The following is a 25228-nucleotide window of genomic DNA, read 5'->3' as shown; positions in this document are numbered from 1 at the left end:
TGATGTGAGAACAAATCCTGATGACTTAAGTATAAATCAGCAGTCTGTTAAAATCCAGGAGATAGATTGAGGCTTGACAGAGGGAATTTTCTTAGTTTGCGCGTGCCTTGTTCTGCTGGGACATGTATGTGGAGTCAGATGCTGAAGAGTAATTAGTCTTCATTTTGAGCCTTACTGTAGCTACCTTTTTGCTTGGGGCTCCAGGCTGAGCACCAGAAAGACATTTGGTGAAATAACGTAATGGGAATGATGCATGACTTGTGCTCCTTGTTTCAGTCAGAAGTCCTCTTAGCTGACTGCAAGAATCGTGTTGACAGCTGTGTGTTTCTCATGGATAATTTTACCAGTCTTGACTTAGAAGTGGCTCTGGATGGTCTCAGAGAGCTGCAGGTTCTTGCAAGAACTAAGGATGTCTTCGGGTAGAAGATGGAGTGCCATGAAGGGAGGGCCAGAAAAGAGGGCTGAAGCACCTCTTCTATGAAGACAGGCTGAGAGAGCTGGGATTGTTCCGAGTGGAGAAAACTCTGGAGAGACATTATTGTGGCCTTCCAGTACTTAAAGGGGATGCGAGAGAGCTGGAGAGGGACTTCTGACAAGGGCATGTAAGCAATTAAACATCTGGGAAAGACTTTAAACTGATGGAGGGGTGGTTTAGAGCAAGGAATTCTTTACTGAGAGAGTGGTGAGGCACTGGAACAGGTTGCCCAGAGAAGCAGTGGATGTCTCTTCCCTGGAAGTGTTCAAGGCCAGGCTGGATGGTTCTTGGAACAACCTGGGGTAGTGGAAGGTGTCCCTGCCCATGGCAGGGGGATCAGAACTAAATGATCTTTAAGGTCCCCTCCAACCCAAAACATTCTATGATTCTATGATTCTGTGAAATCAAATTAGTGACTAGATCCCTGTTACCTGAAAAGAATAGCTTAAAAAATTGTCTCCCGAATAGATTCTTTTGATTATGTGAACCCCAAAAAGAGTGTGTGTGATGACAGAGCATAAAGAAAACAAATCCATCTTTGGAAACAGATTAAAAATAAAAATGTTCAATTCTTTAAAAGAATTGAGCTAAAACAAGTCTTACTCTGTCTGATAAATTAACACTTACAGCCCTAATGGAAAGGATCAGAATAGGCTCGTTGAATAGTCGTTCATTTCCTGCTTCTCTTGGCTGATTGTACCAGCCCACTGTGTCTAATAGCGTTGTAAAGAGTTGTGTGTACAGAAATCAGAGTGGGAAGAGGGAACTTACCCATAACCCTCAGAAAGTTCTTTTAAAATCAGTTTTTAGATTATTTTTTTTTCTAAGAAAGACTTAGCTTTCCCCTTCTCCACCCAGATCATAGCAGATCAGCCTGGTGTTTTCTGCTTTTTTTCTTTTGTGCCTCTGAACCTGAGGTGTTGAAATTGGACAGTCCCTGACTTTATGGCACTAATGCAAATGCACACAGACTATTTGTGTTTGACTGTGTGAACTTCTCTGCCACAGCACTGATGAACTGGGAGCTCAGTGAAGAACAACAGAAGTGATTAGGTGACTATAGGGAATTTCTAAAATGCTATTAAAAAGAACTAGCTTACTGATGAGTGAAAAGAGTTTGCCCTGGAGTAGCTAGACTACCTGGGAGACTGTTGGCAGGTTCCTAGGCAAAGGGCTGGCTCAAATTGCCCAAAGCAGATGGATTTGGGTTCAGTATTAAGATGTGGTTTCTTCCAGCAAAGGTTCACACAGATTGTAGAAAGTCATGGAAGCCATATTGCTAATGACATTTAAAAATATGACTAGGCAAGCCTAAGGAATTATACAGCCAAAAAATCCTGCAGTTGACCGGGGACTGTAGGCCAGATGTTGTCTAAATAAAGATGCCCATCCCCCTCGTTTCATTTCTATTATTATAGCCTCACCAACAACTGGGGGAGGGACTACCTTCCTGACAGAAAATGTATCTTGGATCTGCTCTGTTACAACCAAGACTGGTTGATATCCAGGGAAAGGAAGTGGTGTATTGTACTCACTCCATTTTAAATGTAATCCTTTGGTTTTGAGGTTGGACGTGGATGTAACAAGAGCAGCGAGCCCCAGCATCCACACTGAAATATAAATAAGCCTTTGAGACACTGAGGAGGCAGGATGAACTCTGAGATTTATGTGTTGTTGCTTTCATCTCTGGCACGAAAAATAATACAAACATACGTTAGAAAGAGATGCTATGAGCCTGAAATATCTTTCTACCGTAACCTTCTTGGCCTTCCCTTTTCCTCTTAAGACTATTTCTGTTCTGCTGAAGTATTAGTGGCACATAATGTTCCCATTTCCTGAGGGTGGAAACATTGAACTGGAAATGCAGGATGGAGCAGGAGAGAAGGACCTGAGAATGAAATTGGCTGCTCTTCAGGCTCTGCCAGTGGCAAGTTCAAATTTTTGGTGGAGCTTCCTAACCCACTTTTGCTACACATGGGCTCCTTGTGATGCTTCACTGAACTCAGGTAATTGTTCCAAGCAGTCATTCCCATTCATATAATCTCTTCTTTGCAGCCTTCGTCTGACTTCTTTTCTTCAAGCTACCATTTCTCCTTCATTTCCCTTTCGATTGTCTTGTAGACGAGAGCCAGTTTTGGGCAAACCTATTCCCAAAATCACAGTGAAAACGTGGTCAAAGCCTTGAACCAGCATGAATCATTAGCGTTGTCCACTAAATAAATATCTAGATGTTGATAAAAAGTCTTAAAGGTCTTAGTGTTAGAGACCAAGTGAGATGTTTCTGAAGTCCAAGGCACTAAGAAGAAAGACAGCTGAGTCTGAATGAATATTATGGATTTTGAGACTGGAACTGAAGACAGCAAAACTGGAGAAACCATCTATTTTCTCAAAGCCTTTCCAGAGTAAGTTCTAGGTGTCATAGTTCTTTTCTTTGTGTTCTTGAGAGATTGCCTGTTACTGCACAGTGTAGTAACATCTCCTGCAAAAATGGTTGTAAGACAGACTGCAGTAAGCGTTGGTGTACAGTTCTCAGAGTGTGACCAGTGCAGTGCAGGGTTGTTTTGTAGTGTTTTATTACCTAACATGAACATGAGACTCAAACAAATGGCAGAACAGACAGAATTCCCATCTAGGCAAACAGTGGTCATAAAAGAATGAAAACTGTGTGGCAGAGCTCTTCTCTGAGCCATTTTCTCCCTCCCTCGTAGCTTCCTAGTTTTGTGCATATATTTCCACATCAAACGCTCTAATTTACGTGCTGGAACTAAAGCTTGTATATTGTACAGCCTGTTGGTGCAGTCAGCAAAATGTAAGGGAATCAGCTTGACTGAAGATAATTTTTTATTCCCACTGCCATTTGGGGAATATGTTATGTTACAGCCCTCTGTTGGGGCAACCTTATGAACTGAAAAACTGGTATTTGCAATTTTGTGGGGGTTTAACTAGATGGAAGCTACCTGGTAATCATCTGCATGGAGGGAAGCTGGGAGAGTAGATCTGGACAGCAAGGTCAAGGCAGTGAAAAAGTCAGTGAAGTGATCGTGCTTCAGTGCTTTTCTGCCTTGTTGTTTTACAAAGAAGCATTCTTGCTTCTCTTAACAGGAATTAAAACAGTGATGATAAATAATGCTAGTAATTAAATAGTTTTAAAAGTAGCCTCTATCTGCAAATGCATGAAGCCAACAATTTGTGAACCAAGCTCTATGACAGCCCAAGGCTGTGAAACTGATTAAAATGGAAAAAAGTAGTTTTAATTAACCCTTAAATTATGAAGCACATTCTCTGAAAACCCAAGCTGCCTCATTGAAGCCAGAATGGAGGTTAATAAAAAGAGCTGCACTTAAATTAAGATGCTTTAATATTATTAGTTCTTTCTGTAATCTGTTTTGAAATGACAGTTTCTCTCGAATGAAAGGCAATTTCAAAATGATGGGAATTCTCATAGAAGAGGAACATTATCTCTTAACCGGCTGTCAGTGCTGCCACTATATCCCAATAGACAACATAACCTTGGATCCTGTGAATACGAATAACATGCATTTTCTGCTTATGCTAAATATTTCTTACTGTAAAACCCTCATGAAGTCAAAAGCAAAATTAGAGATGAAGACAGTAAGCATATTTTTACAAAAAAAATGAAGTTCTTTACTGCAGCTGAAGAAAATACTAATCCATACTAAAGGATTTTGCAGACTGGTCCACAATGAACAGTTTTAGAAAAGTATTTTCAGCTTGTTCCTTTTTTTCCCTCCATTGTATCTTTTTAGTATTTGTGCATAGATCTTGGTTCATATATTTCTAGGCATGCCATGTAAGGCTACATTCTTAAGTTACAATGGGAAAGAGCATTAGTATAAAACATCCCTTTTCTTAGACTTACTCATATCTTAGTCTTGCAAGCCACTCTCGCTTTTGCTCCTACTCAACCCTTCAGGCCCTTGATTTCTTTTCCAGTGTCCTGAGAGTGCCTTTAAGGTTGTTTTGCAGCTCTGTGTTTGGGTTGTCTGTGCAGATTTGCAGTTGCATTTGCAGGCTTGGTCAGCAAATGTCAAGGTTATTTTTCTGATTTGTGGCATTGCTTGTCTGGCCATAGCAGACACTGTGCTTGGCTTCTTTATCACTTTCCACCCATCAGCAATCAGAACTTGGTATATAATAACTTTAATTTCACTTGAAAAAAAAAAGCATGATCAGCACTGCTGAGTAGATGAGAACATGATTTTAGGGACATTCTCTTTACGTCACTGTCATGGTTTAACCCCAGCTGGCAACTAAGCAGCACACAGCTGCTTGCTTAGCCCTACCCTCCCACCCCTCAGTGGGATGGGAAGGAGAAGCGGAAAAAGTTAAAAGACATGGGTTAGATAAGAACAATAAGAACAATTTAATAATTGAAATAAAATAATAGCAGTCATAATGGTGATGATGATGATGATGATGATGATGATGATGGAAAGGAAAGGAAAGGAAGAGAGAGGCATAAAACCCAAGAAAAGCAAGTGATGCACAGTACAGTCACTCACCACCCACTGATGGATGCCCAGCACATCCCTGACCAGCGATCAACAGATCCTGGCCACCTCCCCTCTGTTTGTGTACGGAGCATGACATTCCATGGTATGGAATATCTCTTCAGCCTGTTTGGGTCAGCTGTTCCTGGCCAGGCTCCCTCCCAGTTTCTTGTCCACCTCCTCACTGGCAGAGCATCGGAAATTGAAAAGTTCTTGATTTAGAGTAAGCTCTACTTAGCAACAACTAAAACATCTGTGTTATTAAGAGTATTCTCATACTGAATCCAAAATACAGCACTGTTCCAGCTCTGAAGAAGAAATTTAACTCTCTCCCAGCCAAAACCAGGACAGTAACACATCCTTTGTTTAATAACCATTTGTGAAAATGTGTTATTTCCTTTCCCCTTTTAAATGCCGAAATAGGATGCATCTTTTTTCTTGTTGTTTTCAAACGTCTTCTGTAGTAAACTTTCAGTGAATTTTGGGATGTTTGTTTAAACTTAAGCTGTATCAGAGAAAGTGTCAATTTTCAAAGAATTTTTAGTACCACAGATGATTTTCACCTAGAAGTTAAGAATGTGGTGATCTTCAGGGATATTTAAGTCTAGTACTTTAAACTTAAAATTCTGTGCTTAGAATTGTGGAAATACAACATTTTACACAGTGCTTGACAAAGGTTTGCTGCTGTACCCTAGAGTTTGTGAATTGCATTTATTTTCCTCTCTGAAGCCTTGCGTCTTCCTTTTGTACAGGTGAAAGTATAATTGTCAAAGATAAATCATACTTGAAGTTGATAACATATTTATTTCCACATAAAAGTGCAAGGATCTGTGCATTGTTGTACTGAGAGAAGTATCCTGAGAAATTAGAGTAAAATCAATAGCAGGACAGTGAAACCATACCCAGTGGGTATAGTTGTCATCTTCTCTTTCCATCAAAGAAGAGAAATGTGATGGACAGCTGCTAATTCTTTTTCTCCCTGTTCGTACAGTCTCCTTTATTTACTGTATGAAAATTCAGAGGGGGTAATTTCTGTATCATTTCAATTCCTGGGTTTTTTTGGAGAGTTTCTATCAGGCAAGTGATGGATTACATACAAAAAAATTAATTTCTTCACATTTTTCATTCTATAATGTTGTTAATATGATAAAACCAGGATTGTGCTTCCAGGTGTGAATGTTAGAAACTCAAGTATAATTGCCAGTGTTTCTTTGAAAACGACACAAATCACTATAAAAATTGTCAGTGAAGTCAAATCTTGTGAGGTGGGAAGAGATTTCTTTCAGGAACTTAATTGTGTTTAATATGTATACAATTAAAGTATCTAATAGGTGGAAGAAAGAATCTAATTAAAATTTTTTTTTTAATTGCTGTAGTTTCAAGAGATCAGTGTCCATCTTTGTTAGGAATAGCAAAGCATGATGTGGAGGCATTGAGAGAGTCTGCAGAAACATGGAGCAGCTGTGAATGAATTTTGCTTAGGAAGAAAGACTAGATTTACAAGCTAAGCTGTGAGGCTACTCTAGCTGACTATGTGTCGTGGCAGACGAGAGAGATTTAAGGGAAAGCACTGTAGTTATCTAAAGAGATGCTAGTGTGGCCACCTGTGTGGGTTGAAAGATCTCACAGAGGCTCGGAATCTCCCCAGATACCTGCGGGCTGCACCTGGGGAGTCATCGGGAGGGAGCTGTTCAGCTGTCCATAGCTCCCTTTTTTAATTAGTGCAGCTCTTAGTTACCTGGTGAAGATGATTCAGCTCCGTCCAGTGACTGTAGAGGTCATTTGAGTGATTATGCTTCTAATTTGGACACCCTGTTCGAGCCTCAGGGGTTTAATAAGAATGCATGAAAATAAGCGTCTCTTTCTTCCCTTCAAGAGCTGTGGAAGTTCTTCATTTGGATCCCACTAGGAAATGTATAATCAGAGCATGGAAGATCAGCTTCAGGACTCCTGGTGTTTCTGTGGTAAACAAGGAAGTAAATGTCTTTCTTTGGAGAATATTCAGAATCAGATCTTGGACTGTCATTGTAAACTTAAGGGATCCCAATAGACACTGACACAGCTCTATCTAGATAATCTGTAGGAAGCAAATGATCAAGCCAGCTAGAAGAAGTATTTTATGAAGTATGCTCTTGGGGAAGAATTCCTTTAAACTTAGTTACACATTTCATCTAGAGCATTTCTCTCAAAATTAAATTAATGAACAGACGGTAAAAAATCCACAAGGCTTTTTTTTGACAAATTCCACTCTCCTCTCGGATATTTCCAAAGTATTTTGGAGTCATTAAAAATAATCTCAATTAGTTCCAGAGATAAAAGGATATACAGCAACTATCAAAATGATCTATTTATTTAATCAATCATTTTTCTGTGGTGCCTTATGTGCCCCAGTAATAGAATTTTTTGAAGAAAACACATTAACTTCATTATATTAAAACCCTGAGTGATAAATTATATGTTGCTCTCCCCCCACTCACTTCCTGTTTGGGATGTAGAAAGATTTCTATGAATAGCAGTTATTGTAATTATTGTCCAAGAAAGAAGGTAGGCAGTATTATTTCATGCTCAGAGTGTTGGGCAGGCACTGAGTGACAGCTTTTCACAACGACATTGTGAGATTTATCCCACTGAGATGCATGACCATTGCTGCAAGGGCATCCCAGTGGCAAAGGAGCAATTACAGTAGGACAGAACTGGGGGCAGCAAAGGGCGGGGGGAGGCCTCTTGCTTGATGTGTAGCACTATCATGATCCCCTATTTATCACGAATGAGAAGTATTAATTCCACTTTTTGTACTCTGCCTAAATGTGATGAATCAGTGTGCAGCACAAATTAATTGGAATAGTAGTTTATTGACTCTCCCAGATGTTGTGCTCATTTATCTTTTTAATGGTTCTTGCTGAGAGATAATATTAAACTGATATGAGTCACAGTGCAAAATGTGCAGGAGGAGGAAAGACTGTGTTTTCAAAGGTACAGCATTTTCTCTACCCTGAAGAATTTTTGAGGTGAGGAAGAAGTATGACAAATACGGGGAAAATCTGTGGAATCAAGTGTAGCAGAGGGAAGTTATACCCATATAATGTTTTCTGCTGTGAAATAGGCCTAGAGGAGTCAGTTAACAATGAACGAGGAAGAAGCATTGTTCCAATGGGAGGAAACAAGATGATTTGGAAAAGTTCTTGGAACAGATAAGAAGAATTGAAAGCATAAAAAATTTGGCGCTGTTACGATTTCAGCTTCTATTAGTAGAACAATTTAAAATACGTAAAAATACTTTGTTGCATGAGGATAGATATCTTTCCAAATCTGTTAATAAGTTCAAAACAGGGATTGGATTAATTCCTAAAGAGATGCTAAAGGGAATGAATTGGGGGATATTCTCTAGTAACCTTTGTCTTGTATTTGTGGATACCGGAGGAGGAGTAGGGAAGTGGATCACACAGAGGCCAGGCTTGCAAGCCATCTGCACACAGCACTTCTTCCTGGCACTGGACACACAGACAAAACTTGGCTTAGGTGGACATTGATCTGCTTCTGCGTTTTCTTGTGTTTTGAAATGCAGAACTCAAAGAAATGGCTACATTCCATTAATGGAGAGGAAGAACCTGTCAGGCCCTCATCTTTTCCTCCAGAAGGCTTGTGCAGTACCTGAACAATCCTAGCTTTTTTCTTAATCCTAAATGCGTGCCTGAATTCCTCCCGTGGAAGCCAGACAGATGCATGGTTCAGATGAATGTTTAGTGCAATTTGATGTCAGGTTCTGCAGGTGGTATCTGTCAGAGGGAGATAGGGTCACTGTGCTATTACTTTCTGATCTGTGACTACATATTGTCTGTGTAGTGAGCTAGAACATGGTTCAGTGAAGGTCTGTCTAAAGTTTTATGGTTAGAGTCAAAAGGTTGAGAAAAGGATGGGTTTTGTTCAAAGCTTAGGTCCAGAAGAACCTGTGGCCATCACAGAATTAATACATTCATCTAGTCACCACTGTTCTTCATCAGTGCCATGCAAACCCCAGAAGAAAAGAAAAAGCACTCCATGCTAAGGAGACCCCTCTTAGGTTTGTCATGTGCATGACCACCTCCATCAAGACACCATTGGGGTACTCTGAAATAAGTGGCTACACAAACCTAGGAGCAAACCTGCTTCCTTTCTAATAAAAACACATGCACTGATGGAAGAAAATTTTCAATTAATGCTGACCTGTTTAGCAGCACTGGTGCCCTATGGCTCTTCAGGTGTCATCACCAACAGTGCTTGAACTTCGAGGGAATCCTTTATTTGCATAAAGCGGCTTCTGCAGAGGTACTGGCTGCATGAAATACTTTGCCACAGCTTAGGTACAGCATGGGCAGGCAGCAGCCCTCTCTGTGACAGAAGTCTCGCAAGCACAGAGCTGTAGTACTGTCAGTTGTTTTAGCACATGTGGGAGCACTATCACTGTCTCTTCTGTAGCACTGAGCATCATTTGCCTGGATGTGTACTGAAGTGTTCCCACTTCAAGACTGAGTTCAGAAGAAGTGAGAAATTACAGCGCTGGTCCTGTCTGGTGAGAATAAACAGGACTTAAACAGGACTTAAACAGTGCCAGTCAAGCCAGGCATGCTGTTTCACATTCAAGGCTTTCCAGCTGAAAGGGTTTGTGTTTTCAGTCTTGGGTAGAAGAAGGTTTGAGGTGATTGGCAAGAGCTGACTCTCTTCTGCTGAGATAGACAACAGACATATATAGAAGGAAGAAAAAAATCCCCAGTAAAAAAAAATTTAAAATTACCCATTTCAACACTGCTACAGAAGCTCAAAAAAGCTCAGGAATCTCCATCTTTGGTGGTGTTCAAAACTCACCTTGACAAGCTTTCCAAAGAACTCTTCTCCCTCACTGTTCAGCTAAGAAACCAGAATTCTTGAAAATACTGGTGATGATTCTATTTATCTCTCTAACTGGGATCTCGAACGTAGATTTCGGTAATCTGGGTACCCCAGTGAGGGTGCCAAAGTAAACAGTCATAATAGCTTTGGTGAATAATGTAAGGAGATAACCCAGGAAATTCCACTTCCCATCTCTTGGAGCTTGGTATTATGGTAAAAGTAATATGTGACTGGTCTTTTCTGACTGCTTGAGATCTTCACAGTTTTATAGGGCTGAATCATTAAAAGACATTTGGATCCTCAGGAACTGTCATGCTTTTCAGATGCTTTACGATTTTCAGGACTTCCAAGGAGATGGGGATCATTCCTCTAGCTAAGGAAATACATGCCTTAAAATGGATTAAATTCTTCATGGAAGGGTTAGCATAAGAGGAGTGACATCTGGTACATGAGTAGCAAGTTCATGTATTTGGAGGAGAGAGCATGAGAAGGGGTATTAATGGAAGTTTATAGATCCTGTGCACAGAAGATGTATTACTTTGCAGTCGGATTTGGAGGAGAATGGGGAGTAGTGGATTCCGTATCAAAGAGAAGTAATCTTGCTGAAAGCAGTTTTGGAAGAAGTAACTAGCTGAGAAGGCCATGGAAAGGTGCTTGCGTGGACAAGAGAAGAGGGTGGTTTAGAAGTTGGGATCATTTGAGGTTTCTGTTTACGTAGTTTGGTGTAGGGTAGAAGTTGTAGTGGAACTGAAGAATGAAAGATGAGCGTCTTTGGGTGTAGTCAGATTCTGTACACATCAACTGCTAGGGGGAAGGGCAGGGCAGTGGTTAGCAATTTAGGGGCTTGGTACTCTTTAATTCACAGAGGCTAGTGCTTCCCTCCTACTCTCCCTTAAATGCTTCCATAATGTTCTCTCTATCCTTCATTGTGGAGTAAGCATTTTTCACTGAGGTGTGGAAGAGGCAGAATAAGAATTCTAAAAAAAAAATTTTCAAAAAATTTACCTTTTTTAACTACTAAATCACAACCAGCTTTTTTATTTGGCCACAGTTTATTTCAGGGAAGATAATTGCCAGTCTAATCCAGACAAAGGCTGTATGATTCCTCTTGAAGGGCAGTGTAACTTAGGTGGGATATAGGATCAACCAGGATAAGGCAAACAGATGTTGCAAGAGAGATGTGCGGGTCAGGAGGGCAGCAGAAGAGCAACTGGTTTCCTTGGAGCCAGAAATTGTTTTGTGTCTGGTTTTGTGCATGAGGGGTTTCTTAGTTGTAACTGCTTAGTGGTAATTTCAATGCTTTGGCCTGAGATCCAGGAGCCAAAGCATATTTGGGTTCTGTTTTCTGCTCTGTCACTCATAAGTTATGTGACATGAGAAAATCTGAATTGTGAGCTGTTTTCAAGCCTTCTGCAGATAAATAAAGTCCCATTGACTGAAATGAAGGTATTCTTCAGTTTGTTTGACCTCTGTTTCTGCATTTATTTGTCTTCATTATGAGTGTTTAAAAGTCCCCATCTCTTAGGATTTTACTGGCCTAATAAAAAACTTTTAGATATTGTATAGATTGACTGGCAGTCCAAGTGGTGAGTATTTATGTCTCCATGTAGAGGTATCTTGCAGGCTTGATTTTGGTGTACCCAGTCTTAGTTTTGGTGGCTCAGGCAGCAATCTTCAGTCCTGTTCCAGGAGAACACTGCTGTGTGCTTGGATCTTTCTTTCTGTAAAGAACGACTTTCTGATCATTACCCTGAAATTTTCTCCCTTGTGCAGTTGCATCCAGTGGTGTTTTTATTCTGTGATGTGTTGTGTTGTATACAGGCTTCATAAACTAATAAGCAGTACCTGTGTTATATCCATCCTCACATTTAATCTTCATTTTTCCTCAGTTGTACTTAGTGGACTTTATTTTTCTCTTTCCTCGGAAGTAATGAATAGAAGTTTTTTCCTCTTGCTGGGATCCCTTTAGTTTCCTTACATTTTTGTGATGCCCAGAGTGCCTTTGGTTCATTTGGGTGCTCTAGGTTCTCACTGGTGGCAGCAGAAGAGAGAACTGTTCCATCCTGTCCAGTATTTCTCTCCCTCTCCAGTAAAGCAAATCTAATTGCACTGCACTGCCTTTTCACATACTCCCCAGGCTGCTTTTTTCTCTGCTATGCCCAAGTTGCTCAAATTCCCTATTGCAAGGTTTTCAGATAATTGCACAGAGGCTGCCCCTTTTAATTACAACTCTTCCCTCCCCTCTTTCAGCCAAGTTATTGAGCCATTTCTGTATATTGCCTGAGACATTTTTCTTTCTCCTTAGCTACGCTTCACTGTCTCACTGAAGACATTGGAGTGTTTTCAATGCTCTGCTCAAAGAGCACCTGAAGAAACAAAACATACTGGCTTTTTGCATGCAACCTACATTTTACTGTGATATTACTCTGGTGAGCTGAGAATTGGACAGATGGAGCTAGAATTACCTTGCTTAGCAAAATTGTTATGCTGTATTCATCTAATGCAATGCTGGATTAGACTACATGCTGCTCCCTTACTGTAAGATAAGCCTTTATGTCAGGTTCTTAATGGTGGTGGTAGAGTTTTGTTTGGATTTTTTCCCACTAAAGATAATAAGCTTGGACTTGTGTGCTTTTTCTGGCTGTAATGCAGGCTTCCTATTTGACCTTAAATATCACAATGTTTGCTTCCTCACGTACGACATATCAACGGGAAAAATACTGTCCAACTTAGTAGTGTTGTACAGTCCTGTGCTTAAAGGGACAAATGGCTGCATCTGAAATGCAGTTACAAGTGTGTCAGCTGTGCAGATTTGTGTTGGCAAAAACTCTCCTGTCATGGCTACTGCCCTGCAGAGTCCTGAAAAGGCAAAGTGTAAGTTACAAGAGACAGAATTTGAAAAGCATACAGGGGAAATGGAATGGACACCTTCCAAGAAATGTTTCCAAAGATGCAGAAAGGATCAGGTCTTCAGTAATAGTACAGCCTATACTGTGGTAGAGATTAACGTTGATTTGGGAGCCACACTGTCACTGATGCCATGAAAGTCTCAAAATCTGTGTGTACTGGCAGAGCACAAAACACCTGTGACTGACTGGAGTCTTGAGGGGTGGGTATGTGGTATATACTGGGTCTGTGCTACTCCTTTTCACCCATGTCTTGGAAGTAGTAAATGATGGAATGGGTGTATAAAAACTGTCAGTTTTGTGTTAGTGTGACCTGATTTCTGTTTCTACCTTCTGTTTTTTCTTAAACAGTATTTCTCTGTGAAGGCCTCTGTCCTTTAATTTGGGAAGAAATTAAAACACTCCAAGAAATCTCTGGCCATTTCAAGGGAGTGGTGTGTGCTTGTTGAAGATGGTGGTATTTACAGAGAATCTTCATGGATTCTAATGCTGGCATCAGTGCAAGAAGAGTGTCGGGAATGGGTTTGCTCTGGATGGTCTTCTTCTTTCATCTAGTCACCTCATTAGAAGGTAAGAACAGATGCTTTGCAACAACTTGACAAAGTTTTCTGTAGAGGTTAAAAAAAAAAGTGTGCTCTCCAGTATGCTTGTATCCTAGTTCAGATGAGCGTGTCTTTCTGTTTGATGGTTGATCACTATCTCTTGGGATTTAACAAGTTATTAGTGTTGTTTCTGGTGGGAGAGGCAAACCCTCTTATAAAGGACCATTAATGAACATTATTGCTAACTATCTCAGAAGTGACTGCCTCAAAGAATAGATTTTTTTCTCCAGGAATAAGCTCCTTGTTTATACTTTGTGTGTATTTGATTCTCGTGTTCCTGTTCTTGCACCATGCTTGCTTTGTGAAAAAATCTCTGGACATTTATACTGTTCTAGAAGACAGCACCCAGTGGGCTGAAATCAAGAGTCTTTGTCTCACATCTGAAAAACTTGCCTCAAATAATAGATATGGAGAGAATGCTTTGCGTTAACAAGAAGAGGCAGTTCACATTCAGCCAGCAGGGAGAGGAGGGAGAGAGCAGTGAAGGCAGGGTAGGGGAAAGGTAGGCAGGGGAAAAGAGGTGCCAAGAAAATGGTAGGAGAAAGAAGGAGATGATAGAAGGGAGGGCGATGAGAGCAGGAGATAAGATGAGAACTATGGAAGAGAGTGAGAGAAGGGCAGAGGTACTGTAAACAGTCCCCTTGTTTGTTCCAAGAATATCCTTGCAGCTACATGTGCTCAATGAACTGTACTGCTTTGTGATGAATGTTCATCTCTTGCATTTCTGAAAGCCTCTGAAAAAGGAGAGGAGGGAGAGACGGAATCAAAGGGAACGATCTCAAGGAAAGACCTAGAGGAAAGGAGAATAGTGTGAGATCTAATAAAAAGAGGAAAGCTTGTTAAAGCATCCCTTCTCTTAATAGGAGGGGAATGCAGTGTGTGTGGGAAGTTCAAGGACTAAATAATTGATGTAAGATTATAATAGAAATTCTTAAATCTCTGAAATTCTGTGAATTACTGATTTAAAAATTGTATTACAAATTACTGTGTAATTCCTTGTGTAACTGGTAGAGAAACTGAGATAGAAAAGGGGGGGAGAAATGTCCATTCTCTCTGCAAATACGAAGTAACTGAGTGATGCCTGTACGAGTGAACATTTTTTTAGTTCAGTGCTCACTCCTGAAAGTTTGTAGAGATAAAAGAGTTTAGAAAGTACTGTGTGATACAGCTTCACAGATCACGTAGTTGGACTGCCTGGATTAAAACAGGACAGTAAAATTCTGCCTATGGAGATGAAACAGTAAAGGTGTCCATGAGCCAAACTGCACCTCTCAATTCGGAGTCAGGGGAGTCAGCATCTTCCTTGTGACTGTACTGCATGGTCCTAAGTTTGCACTCCAAAGCTGATTTGCATCTCAGAGGTAAGTATTTTTGTTGTGGTCAAAAGTCAAAGAAAAATTATATGGTAAGGGAGGAAAGTCTGATGATAACTATGTAGAAAGCTTTGCTTTAGTGCAGAGTTGTCCATAAGGAAGAAAAAAGGCCCATGGCTTGTTTGTTGACTCATTATTATATATAGCAGAAACTTGAAATTCAGGTTTCAGATTTAAGTTGAAAAATACAGGGAATATCCAGTGTGGTCTTTAGTTTTTGTAAAGTTTCGCAGAAGTTTTAGATGGTGTTTAAAATAGATTTTACCTCTAACTAAAGAGAATTGACTGAGTGGGAAAATCAATCAAGGTGGTTTTTCTTCCTAGAGTTTCTCGGGCATTTGAGTTGAAGTCTGAATGTAAATCACGTTTTGTCTCAAACTAAATGTTGTTGAAACTTTGTTCGAAATTTTCGAAGCCTTACTGTTAATCATTAAGAAAAGAAGGAGAAGCTGTAGAGAGGGGAAGAGAAGTAGTCAAAATATTCAAACCATCTTTATATGCATTATGAAGAGAGCAAATACTTAGGCAGAATGCCTCTCAGATATAAAGAAGGCAGCATGCTTTTACAGGACCTGATGGGACTTTAAACTCCTTCATGACTCAGAAGTAAAGAAATTCTTGTAAGCAATAGAAAACGTTTTTGTTGGTTTTGGTTTTAATGCATGAAAAGGAAACATTAGGCTGAATTTATTCAGTGCAGCTCTAGTATTTGGACACACTGATTTCACTAGGAATGAGCATGTCTCTGCAAAGTTTTCCAGACATGGTTTTTACAATAAAAAAAAGCCAGAATGGAAACCTGAGGGAAGACTGCTTTGCAAACAGAGGACATTTATATACTTGTTATTTTATCTTTATAAAAGAAAACACAATTGCACAGAAGTTTTCCTTAATACTACATTTCTCAGTGTTTATGGCTCTGCAAGATTTTTTGAGGATTTAATTTTGAGAGCATTATTTTTGAGATACATGCTGGGTAAAGGAATGGATTTTTCCTTTTTCTCAAAGCCGCATAAAGAAGTACACTAATTTTATTTCTTTGAAAATCTATATATGTATGTAATTACAGTTTATCACTGAATATTTAAGTTAACATTTTAATTTAACCTTTCTGATTGTAAAAGTTAGTGAAGCATAGGATTTAAGAATGCTTGATGGGCTGCAGTCAAGACAGGTGAGAGCGAGTGATAACTTGTTAATGAAATAGCTCTTTCCAGGGCACTGAGATCAATTTTATGTGGAATATTGGTTTTGCTTTGATGGAGTTATAAATGTCTACAGCTGTAAACACAAGCAGAGTTCATTTTGCAGAACTCATTAAATATGTTCCAAGGGAATGATGTGTTCTGTATGTAAGTGACTGCATTTATTTTACAACAAGCTCTCAAGCCTGCAGAATAGCTGGACAATCTTTCTAAGTATCTTCCAGAAATTCAAGATATAGAGAGAATAATTCTTCTGCTTTGGTAAAACCTCTTTGCATTAAGAGTGTCTCCTTGGCAAAAGGGAATATGGAAGAGAAAGGTAGTGAGGTCAGACATTCTTAATTCATTTTCCCCCTATTTTTTCTACTAACTGGTTGCTGTCTTGGGCTGTTGAGAATAATGTATTGATTGCTCAAATTGGCTTGCCTTTGAAGTGGAGGAAAATATACTTTCCTCAGAGGGAATCTTCAGAGTGAAAAATACCACTGTTTTTTGGCTTATTATATGCAGTTTAGTATATACAAAGAAAGATTTAAATTAGTGTTATTTTACTGCAGGGAAAAAAAAAGTGAAATTAACTTTTTCGTTTGATTGTTTGTGATTCACACAAGTTATTAAAATCCTAGCAAACATTTTCTTCACAGTTCTTTCCTGATGCTCTCCTGCATGCCAAAATCTTCACCACATGCTTGGAAAGCCCAGGGCAGAGGAATACCCTGTTGTAGACATGCAGAAGGTGAATGAGAGTGGGCTGGATGCACATCTTGTTTGTAAAGGGAGAATAGACAGTGGTTTATCCTTTTGGTCAATCTCAGCAGCTCTGTTTGGTTTATTTTCTTCCATAGTAGATTCCTGTGTACTTCCTGTGCTAGGACATCCCTGCTCCCAGGTTTGTACCATGCCGTGTGTTGAATCTGTTCCCAAACTGCTGCTTGGAGGCCAGTAGGACAGGACAGAGTATTTGTGCTGCAGCTAACACTGTTTATATTCAAAGCTAATTAAAGCTTCAAAGAAAAGGAGCAGCATTCTTGTAATGTAGGGTATCCAGGACTTTTAGTACATGCTTTAGTAAAACTTTGGAAGACATAAACTTGCTTTTTAATGTCTGTGGAAAAAAAGGAAGCAGGAAAACATAGAAAAGCATTGAAAGTCATGCTGTGTTGCCATCAAAAGTAGCCAGTTTGATGGCAGTGGCAGTTGGATCCAGGTTCTAGACTCTGGTGGGTGTTTACAATGGTGGGTGAACTTCTTAAGCTGTGGAAGAGTAGATATTATATTGTATCACTAGGAAAGTTGTAGATAGTAATTTAACTTGATTTCATATGCAAAGTTGAAACTTTTTTTGTTTTAATTTCTTGATGTCTGCATTTTCTGACATCAGTAGTAGTGCAACATGCTAATCCTGGCAGTTTCCTTAGAGCTTTAACAAAAGAAAGGGGCTGGGAAAGAGAAAAATACACAATCATTCATAAAGCTTAAAAACTGTGTTACCTTGCAAAAAGCTGTGTATTTCCATATTCTACACCATTTGGCTGTCATTTTTCTCTTTCACAGATGGTGCATAACTCCTGGTTGGAGTGTGAGAATTCCTCCTTGCAGATGACAACTTTGATGTTCTGATAGTGTCAGCATTTTGCTCTGACATAGCAAGCAGTTAAATTACATTATACTTCATGGAACTTACTAAACACATAGCCCATTGAATCCAAATAGCTTTTTAAAAATTAATTGCATTTGAGAAGTAGCATTGCAGAAGTAATACAGATCATTCATTGCAGGATTGACAATACAGATTTATACAAGAAAAATTTGAACTCAGTTGTCTCATAGAGGTTGGTTTTGTGTATATACTCTTACATTACTCTATAACTCTGTAGCTTGTTTTTTCATGTTAAGTCTTTTTTTTCATAGCTAAACTTGAAGTATTTTTTTTTTTTAAGTCTTTGTGTTGGATAGTTACAAACAAGTTGGATTTTTTGGCTATTTTTGTTTGGTTTTTTACTTGTTTCATCAACTCATTTTTGAAAAATAGAATACTTATTACAGTTGCATATGTCATTAGCTATTGATATATTGTTGCCTTCACTACAATAGCTGTTTAGTTTTGGAAGAAATTCTAGTGTATTTAGACCTTCCCAAAGGTTTCACTGTATTTTGTCTCCAGATGATAGACCCCATGCATAAATACATTTGTTTATCTGAGTGATGAAAGGCTCCTGATAAAAGGGTCCTCTCCCCATGCTCAAAGGAGTACAGAGGAACAGTGAAAGGCAGGGGAACCTGAATAACCTAACAGAGAAATGAATGCCCTGACCCAGCTTCTCCCGGAGCTACCACAGGAGTGTGATCAGTCCATGGGGTGGGAATGAAACCCATTAAGTTAAATCAGTGGAAGTGCTCTCTGGAACGCCTTGCAGATTGAAGGAGATTATTGCCATCAGGGGCATAGGATTTATTATGGGAAGTAGAGAAGATAATCTGCAAAATTTACTGCGGGTTGTTTAGGGGAGTAACTGTAGGTGTGGAAAGGGAGGATTAAGTGTGAGAAAGTAGAGAGATAAGGGGCCAGTCACGTACACCAGATGCTGGTCAGTATGGCTGTCAGGCATCTGATCACCACAGTCTATCCTATCTTCTTATTAAATTCCATTTTTCACCAGTTACCTGGCTGAGGGGGCTTTGTTTTGTTTGTGTTTGTGCATGCACATTTTTATACCAGCAACTGGAGTTGAACCACAGGTCATAGTGGCCCATGAGTCAGCGCTACCATCAGCTGGAGATCATGAAATGGATGAAAACCAAGTGCTAGGAACTCAAGGTGGTCATAGGATCTGTGCATCTGTGAGGCGAGGAGCTGGAGTGAGTGAGCTTGTGTTGGTGAGCCTGTGATCTCTACATCAAGCTAGACTAGCCTGACGGTAGAGTTAGTGGGTTGGGAAGCCAGGGAAAGACCAGAGTCTGGAGGAGGAATGAGACACTAGTTTGTATGTGTGTGTCTCTGTGAGTGAGACAAATGGAGGGGTTTATCTAGTGAGGGAAGATCAACTATCAGGAGATCCAGGTCGACTCTTCTGGTCACCATAAATTCTGGGGGTTCTTTGAGAGTCCTGTCTGTATGTTGTGTATCTCAGTGCACCCAGAGACAAGATGATCCCAGGGCCAACTCCTGGGTAGGCTGAGTGTTGAAGACCACTTGTTGGAGAGATCCAAAGAATAGCAACCCAGAAGAACAAGCATCCAGGGCTAGCGACTGGGTAGGCTGCATCCTTAAAGCCTCTTAGTAGAGGATCCATAGCGTGCCTTTGTGTGTGTGTGAAGGGATGTATCAGTGAGTGAGGCTGGCTGACTCCTCATACCGGGAGTGGGGCTGTGAGCTTCAGGTGCCAGCAGATGGAGAGACCACAGATCAAGAGGTCAGGAGGCTAAACCTTTAAGGACAGTTATTGCAGGGATCTGTATTGTATATAAATGCATATGTATTTCCCACTACCAGACCTTAATCCTGACCCACCAGAAAGGGGAGCAGGATGAGGCTGTTGGTGGTGCTGTTTCTGTTTGCCTGACTGGTGAGTGCTTCTGTTGGTGTTGATCTTTGGGGCTGGCCATTCACAGATGTGCAGTGCCTGCATGTGTTTGTGTGTGTGCCTGTTGGGAATATCCACTTAACTCTGCTATTGGTTCTGCCTGGGGCCATGGAGCTGCAGCAGCCTGGCTTGTGTGAGGTTACTGGATTTGACAACCCCTAACACTGTTTTTGCACAAGCCCAGGGAATGCTTTCTCTTCCCAGCCTTCTTAGAGAGCATTCACACTCTTCCTACTTGTTCAAGGCTTAATCACAGAAGGCAGAACAAGCTCAGTAACATTTCAGTTCTTTTCAAGAACTCTTTTAACTGAGTGAGTTGTGCTGCTTGGGGCATTCAGCTGCATAGCAAAGCAAACTCTCTGAATGTTACCTTTTACCGTAGTGCCCTTTGCCTTCTACCAGTGTACATTTGGATGTATTCAGAATTCAACTGGACAAGGTTTGGAGCAACCTACTGTAATTTAGCCTGGCCTTGAGTGGGGTGTTGATCAAGATGACCTCTGTACCTCCCTTCCAGCTTGTTTCATTCTGTGATTCTACAGTTTTAGTACTAGATTCTCACCACACAGGTAAAGGAATTCTTTTGCTCTCCTCTCAGGATCAGCTCTCTTGTCCGTGGCTGTAGTTTGCAAGGCTTTGGCTGTATAATTCCCTCTTGCGCCACTGCCCTGTTAAGACACTGAGGGCGAATGTTCTTCAGTCCAGAAAGCTGTTAGGCCATCTCTGCCCCTGTGAAGGTTGTCTAAGGGTAAATCATCCTTGGGTGAATTGTCATCCTCTTGCATCAGGGTATCATTTTGTCTGTAACATAAGCGCTTAATAGTCTTGCTTGAAAATACAGGCAGACCAAAATCTGAGGATCATTAATGTGCCTATTCTGAACAGCCTGATCTGTAATAGCAGCTTCCAGCCTCTGCCTAGTTTTTCTGGATGTTGACATAACAGCATAATGTAGCCCAAGAGATTGTTTTGTGATGTAAATATAGAATAGTACTAGCTTAAGTACTTGGGATTTTTATTTCACCCTTTCTGGCCTGCAAGAACTGAGGATACTGAAATGAGAGTTTAGATTTTGCGAAGAATATAATGAACCCATTTGACTCTTCTATAAAAAGTGATGTTTTTTCTTTTTAGTTTAGGGAAGAGAAATACAGGAGAATCTCTCATCGGTTATTTTTATCTTAGTTTAACTAAAATAACACTTGTAATATGAAATTGGAATATCATTCTTCAAAACTGAGATTGAACCGGGAGTCGAAGAAGAGCTGTAGAATTGTCATCATTTCACATGTTTGAAAGCCTCTAGATTGCTCAGATATCTTGCCTATTCCTCATTTTTAATGCAGAGTGGAATACTGCTCCAATGATACCCAGAGATACCTCAATCAGTGTTGCCTCTAGCAGCATCATGGGCTGGACTGAGCCTGGGTTTAACCTGATTTTGATTTTGAGCAATGATGAAAGGGTGTAAGCCATTTTTCTTCCAGGGTGGTAAATTCAGCTGAACAGATCATTTCTCTCTGCACTCAAGAGCAGCAGATTACTGGTCTGGCCCAGCAGAGTGAGGATGTGGAATGCTACAGCAGTCATCAGTGCTACTAAAGTGTCAGAGCAAAGGCTTGTACATGTACACATGTAGTCATTCATACTGTTAAATTATGAGCACAGCCATGGATTTGTTTGGTCCATGCCAACTAATCTCAACACAAACAGTGCCTACACGTAGGTCAGAGGTTAGGATGGACCAAGGACCATTCCTGAGAGGTGGTTTGGATGCAGCCGTGCACTTCGGTGGGGTTGGAGTTTTTAGCCATGGGAACATGAACCATACTGTGCCTGCTGTCCTCAGAGCTAGAGAGCAGTTTAACAGCTTGTTAGATTTATGAGTGTGCATGCAGCTGGTGTGACTGAGGATGTGATTCAAGCCATACAGCCAGTAGGTGAGGGAGAAAGAAGAAAAATAGTGAGGGACTTTAGGCTGTAGGTTGTGAAATGAGATTTATGAACACAAAATTCTTGTGTACTTTTCTTATTTTTCTAATGGTTTCTGACTTAAAATATGCACTGTAAAAGGGACAGTGCTGTCTGCTTCAGGCTGCCTATTTCTGTTTGCTTGTGAAATACTCATGTGTTTGGTAAGTATTACCTTGCTCACTGGTGAGAAGCTGTCTGGAGAATGTTTGACATGGCAGAGCACAGGCTGCTGAGCAAGTCTTCTCTATTTTCTTTCTTCTCCATTCCTTTCTCAGTTTCTAGATGGCTTTCCCTGCCCTGATTAACTTTTCTCTCTTGTACGTTCTTTTAGTTTCCGTGGGGTAGATGCATTATACTTTGGTAAACGGGAGACTCAGATCTGATTAGAAAAGAAGTTCTTTCTGTGTAGAAAAATGGCCTTGTATATTATTTCAGCATATCAAGGCCATGTCTAGGAACCCAGTGGCAAAATAATGACATGACACAGTGCAATCTCTGTGCCAGACTGCAAGTGAGAAGGGTAATGAGCATGGGGGAATGCCAAATTCCTCTGCTGCCAGGACAGCCAAGGGAAGACAGTGCCTCAGGGAGGCATAGGTCTTTTGCAGATGTTCTGCTGCTCAGAGGGGCTGTCTGAGCTGAGCTGTGCTTGAGAACTGAGCAGCTCAGCATTTCCTGAGGTCTGTTACATAATTTTGGTGGGGTTACTTTAGCTGTAACCAGTAGTTCTTTCTAGTTTTGGCAAGCCAGCCCAGGTATTTTGCACTGCTTTTGAATCAAGGAGCTGCATCAGCTCCTCAGAGAGGCCTAAAAGGTATAAAGTATCCTGTAGGAATATAGGGAATGTAGTTCAGGGACATGGGTGAAGGCTGAGGTCTGTATAAACTTGCTCACTTGATCATGTCTGCTTTAGGATGAGCCTAGTCTTTCCTTTCCAGTGATTAATGTGGAGTGAATCCCCAGGTGTATTGGTAGGGATAGTGACATCCGCAGTCCACAAACTGGGAATAAAACCCATTGAGGACCTTTCACGTGCATAAAACATGGGCCAGTCATAATATTAAAACTTTGCAAGGGAAATTGGAGTAATGAATCCTATTTGTAAGTAAGCTGGCTGTTGCTGTTGGGTTTTGGGTTGTTTTTTTTAATCTGGTTTTTGGGGTTTTTTTTTAAAGCAATAAGATAGAAATATGAAAATCAAAATAAGCAAATAAAGCTTCCTAGAATTTAAGAAAAGCCAGCTGATTTATACAGTATATATCAACACATGTAAATACCTGTTCAACTGAGTAATTTTCTTATTCTGTGTCCTAAATATACAGAGTGAGGAGCACATGCTTGCATACCACGATGGTCTCAGACCCTGACATTCTCTTTTGGAGAATACTATGTTTATAGTTTGCACTGTCACAGTCTCTTCTGTGTTTATTTGTACCCAAGCAGAGAACAACATGTCCGAGAGCAGTCAAGGCTAGTATCTGTCTCCAGTGGTAGATTCAATAACAGTGGAAATGCAGACTAGTGGGAATAAGCTAGGCCTGTGAAGTTCTGCCTGTACCCTGCTCCTGAGCCCTGTGATGCAACAGATTGTTTAATACTGGGATTCCTACACAGGCTTGCAATGTAATACCCAGCTTCAGAACTAAGTGAATCCATTACAGGATCAGATGGGTCATAATCCTAAACTCCCAAAGAAATTTGGTTCCAGAACTGGAAACAAACATGTCTTGGCCTCATGTCCACACTTACATCTGCAAATAAAATGGGCAACCATAGTTCTAAGGAGACTGGCATGGATTCATGTAGCTCATCTTGTGTCCCACCTTTTCCTTTCCTAAAAGAGAGTGGTCTCATGTGTACTGCTCATTATGATAACTCTGCTCCATGCTGTCAGTATGTTTACACTTTGCCTGGGAAAGTCTGGTCAGAATATTGCCAAGCAACTTGATAATCATGAGTTAGCCTGATTATGTGCCCAGTGTCTCTGCCCTTGTCTTGGCCCTTCTTAATTTATTAGTATGGACATAACCTGTTGTAATTAATCTGAAAACATGAATGTTTATTTTTGGTGTATGGAAGCCCTCTACAAGACAATGTTGTGAGGAACAGATAAGATTTTAGTCTGAGTTGGAATAGCACAAAATACTTTTTTTTTTTAATTTTTTAAATACAAACAGAAATACTTCTGGATACAACTCAAGAGACCTCAGAGATTGGCTGGACCGCACACCCTTCTGATGGGGTAAGCATTTCCCTTGTCCTCTTCTTGACTGTACCTCTGCTGGGAAGATGTGCGTGCATCTGATGAAGAAAGGGAAACTGGAAGCAGTGAGACTTGATTTATGGATTTTCTACATATGAACAATTTGAACACAGTGTGTTGTACAGAGCCAGATTGTTAAGAGAGGAGGATGGTGAGTGGGATGCTGTTGCCACCTCCTTACCCTATTCCTTCCACTCTGCTCCAGAAATAGAGTTCTCCAGCCATCCCTCCATACAGATAGAATGGAATGGAATGGAATGGAATGGAATGGAATAGAATAGAATAGAATAGAATAGAATAGAATAGAATAGAATCTTTCAGTTGGAAGGTACCTACAACAATCACCTAGTCCAGCTGCCTGACCACTTAAGAGCTGACCAAAAGTTAAAGCATGTTATTAAGGTCACTGTCAAATGTCTCTTAAACACTGACAGGCTTGGGGTATTGACCACCTCTCTAGGAAGCCTGTTCCAGTGTCTGACCACCCTCTAGGTAAAGAAATGCTTCCTGATGTCAATTCTGAGTCTCCCCTGAGGCAACTTTGAACCATTCCCATGCATCCTATCATGGATCCCAGTGAGAAGGGATCAGCACCTCCCTCTGCCCTTCCCCTCCTCAGGGAGCTGCAGAGAGCAAGCGGGTCACCCCTCAGCCTCTCTTTTCTCCAAATTGGACAAACCCCAGAACCCTCAGCCGCTCTTCCCAGGACACAGCTTCCAGCCCTTCCACCAGCTTTGTTGCCTTCCTCTGCACACATTCAAAGACCTTCCCATTCCTCTTACACTGCAGGGCCCAGAACTGCTGCTGGCACCCCGGGTGAGGCCGCACCAACGCTGAGCACAGCGGATGATCCCCCCTTCTGGCCGGCTGTGCTGCCGTGTTTGATGCCCCCAGGACACGGCTTTGGCCCTCTGGGCTGCCCGGGCACACCCTGCTGACTCTCACTGAGCTGCTGCCCATCAGCACCCCCAGGGCCCTCCCTGCAGGGTGGGCGCTCTCCTGACGCTCCTCTCCCAGTTTGTGCTTGTGCCTGCAGTTACTCCATGCCAGGTGCAGGATCCGGCATTTGTTCCTGAGAAATTTCATGCCAGGGATGATTGCCCAGTGCTCCCATGGTGTACAAACCTTTCAGTTGTGCTCCTGAGCCCTCCGTGCTCCCAGGGGCATCGTACATGATCCCAACTAGCACTGCCATCCTAAGTCTATGCCATGCCAACCCTTGGTTTTACCTTCAGCTCTCCTGGTAGTATGCCCTTCCTCCATCAATTATATATCAAATCTCTCAATCAGTCCTTCCAGTTTATGAGCAAAGATACATTTCTTCCATTGGGACAGTGGATTCTGTCAGGTCCCAGCACACCTTATGTCTCAAAGATTCTTCAACGGTCACAAACCCAAGCATTTTGGCAGAGGCACCAATCCTGAAGCCAGGTACTGATATCTTGGCATCATGTGTTTCTTCCAAAGTG

At 40.9% G+C, this 25228-nt stretch overlaps 1 protein-coding gene across 2 annotated transcripts in view; it reads left to right on the top strand.

Annotated features, from left to right (window-relative positions):
• LOC125321408 (ephrin type-B receptor 5) overlaps positions 1–25228 on the top strand; it is a 66861-nt gene that overhangs the window by 5502 nt on the left and 36131 nt on the right. For both annotated transcript variants that reach the window (XM_048294205.1, XM_048294204.1), the window contains exons 2-3: positions 13110–13328; positions 23674–23738. In XM_048294205.1, the coding sequence (XP_048150162.1) occupies positions 13235–13328; positions 23674–23738 (159 nt within the window). In that variant the 5' untranslated portion in view covers positions 13110–13234. The remainder of the gene's footprint in view (positions 1–13109; positions 13329–23673; positions 23739–25228) is intronic.

This window comes from Corvus hawaiiensis, chromosome 2 (genome assembly GCF_020740725.1).
Source record: "Corvus hawaiiensis isolate bCorHaw1 chromosome 2, bCorHaw1.pri.cur, whole genome shotgun sequence".
Classification (NCBI taxonomy): Eukaryota; Metazoa; Chordata; class Aves; order Passeriformes; family Corvidae; genus Corvus; species Corvus hawaiiensis.
This window is presented reverse-complemented; position numbering and strand designations above follow the sequence as displayed.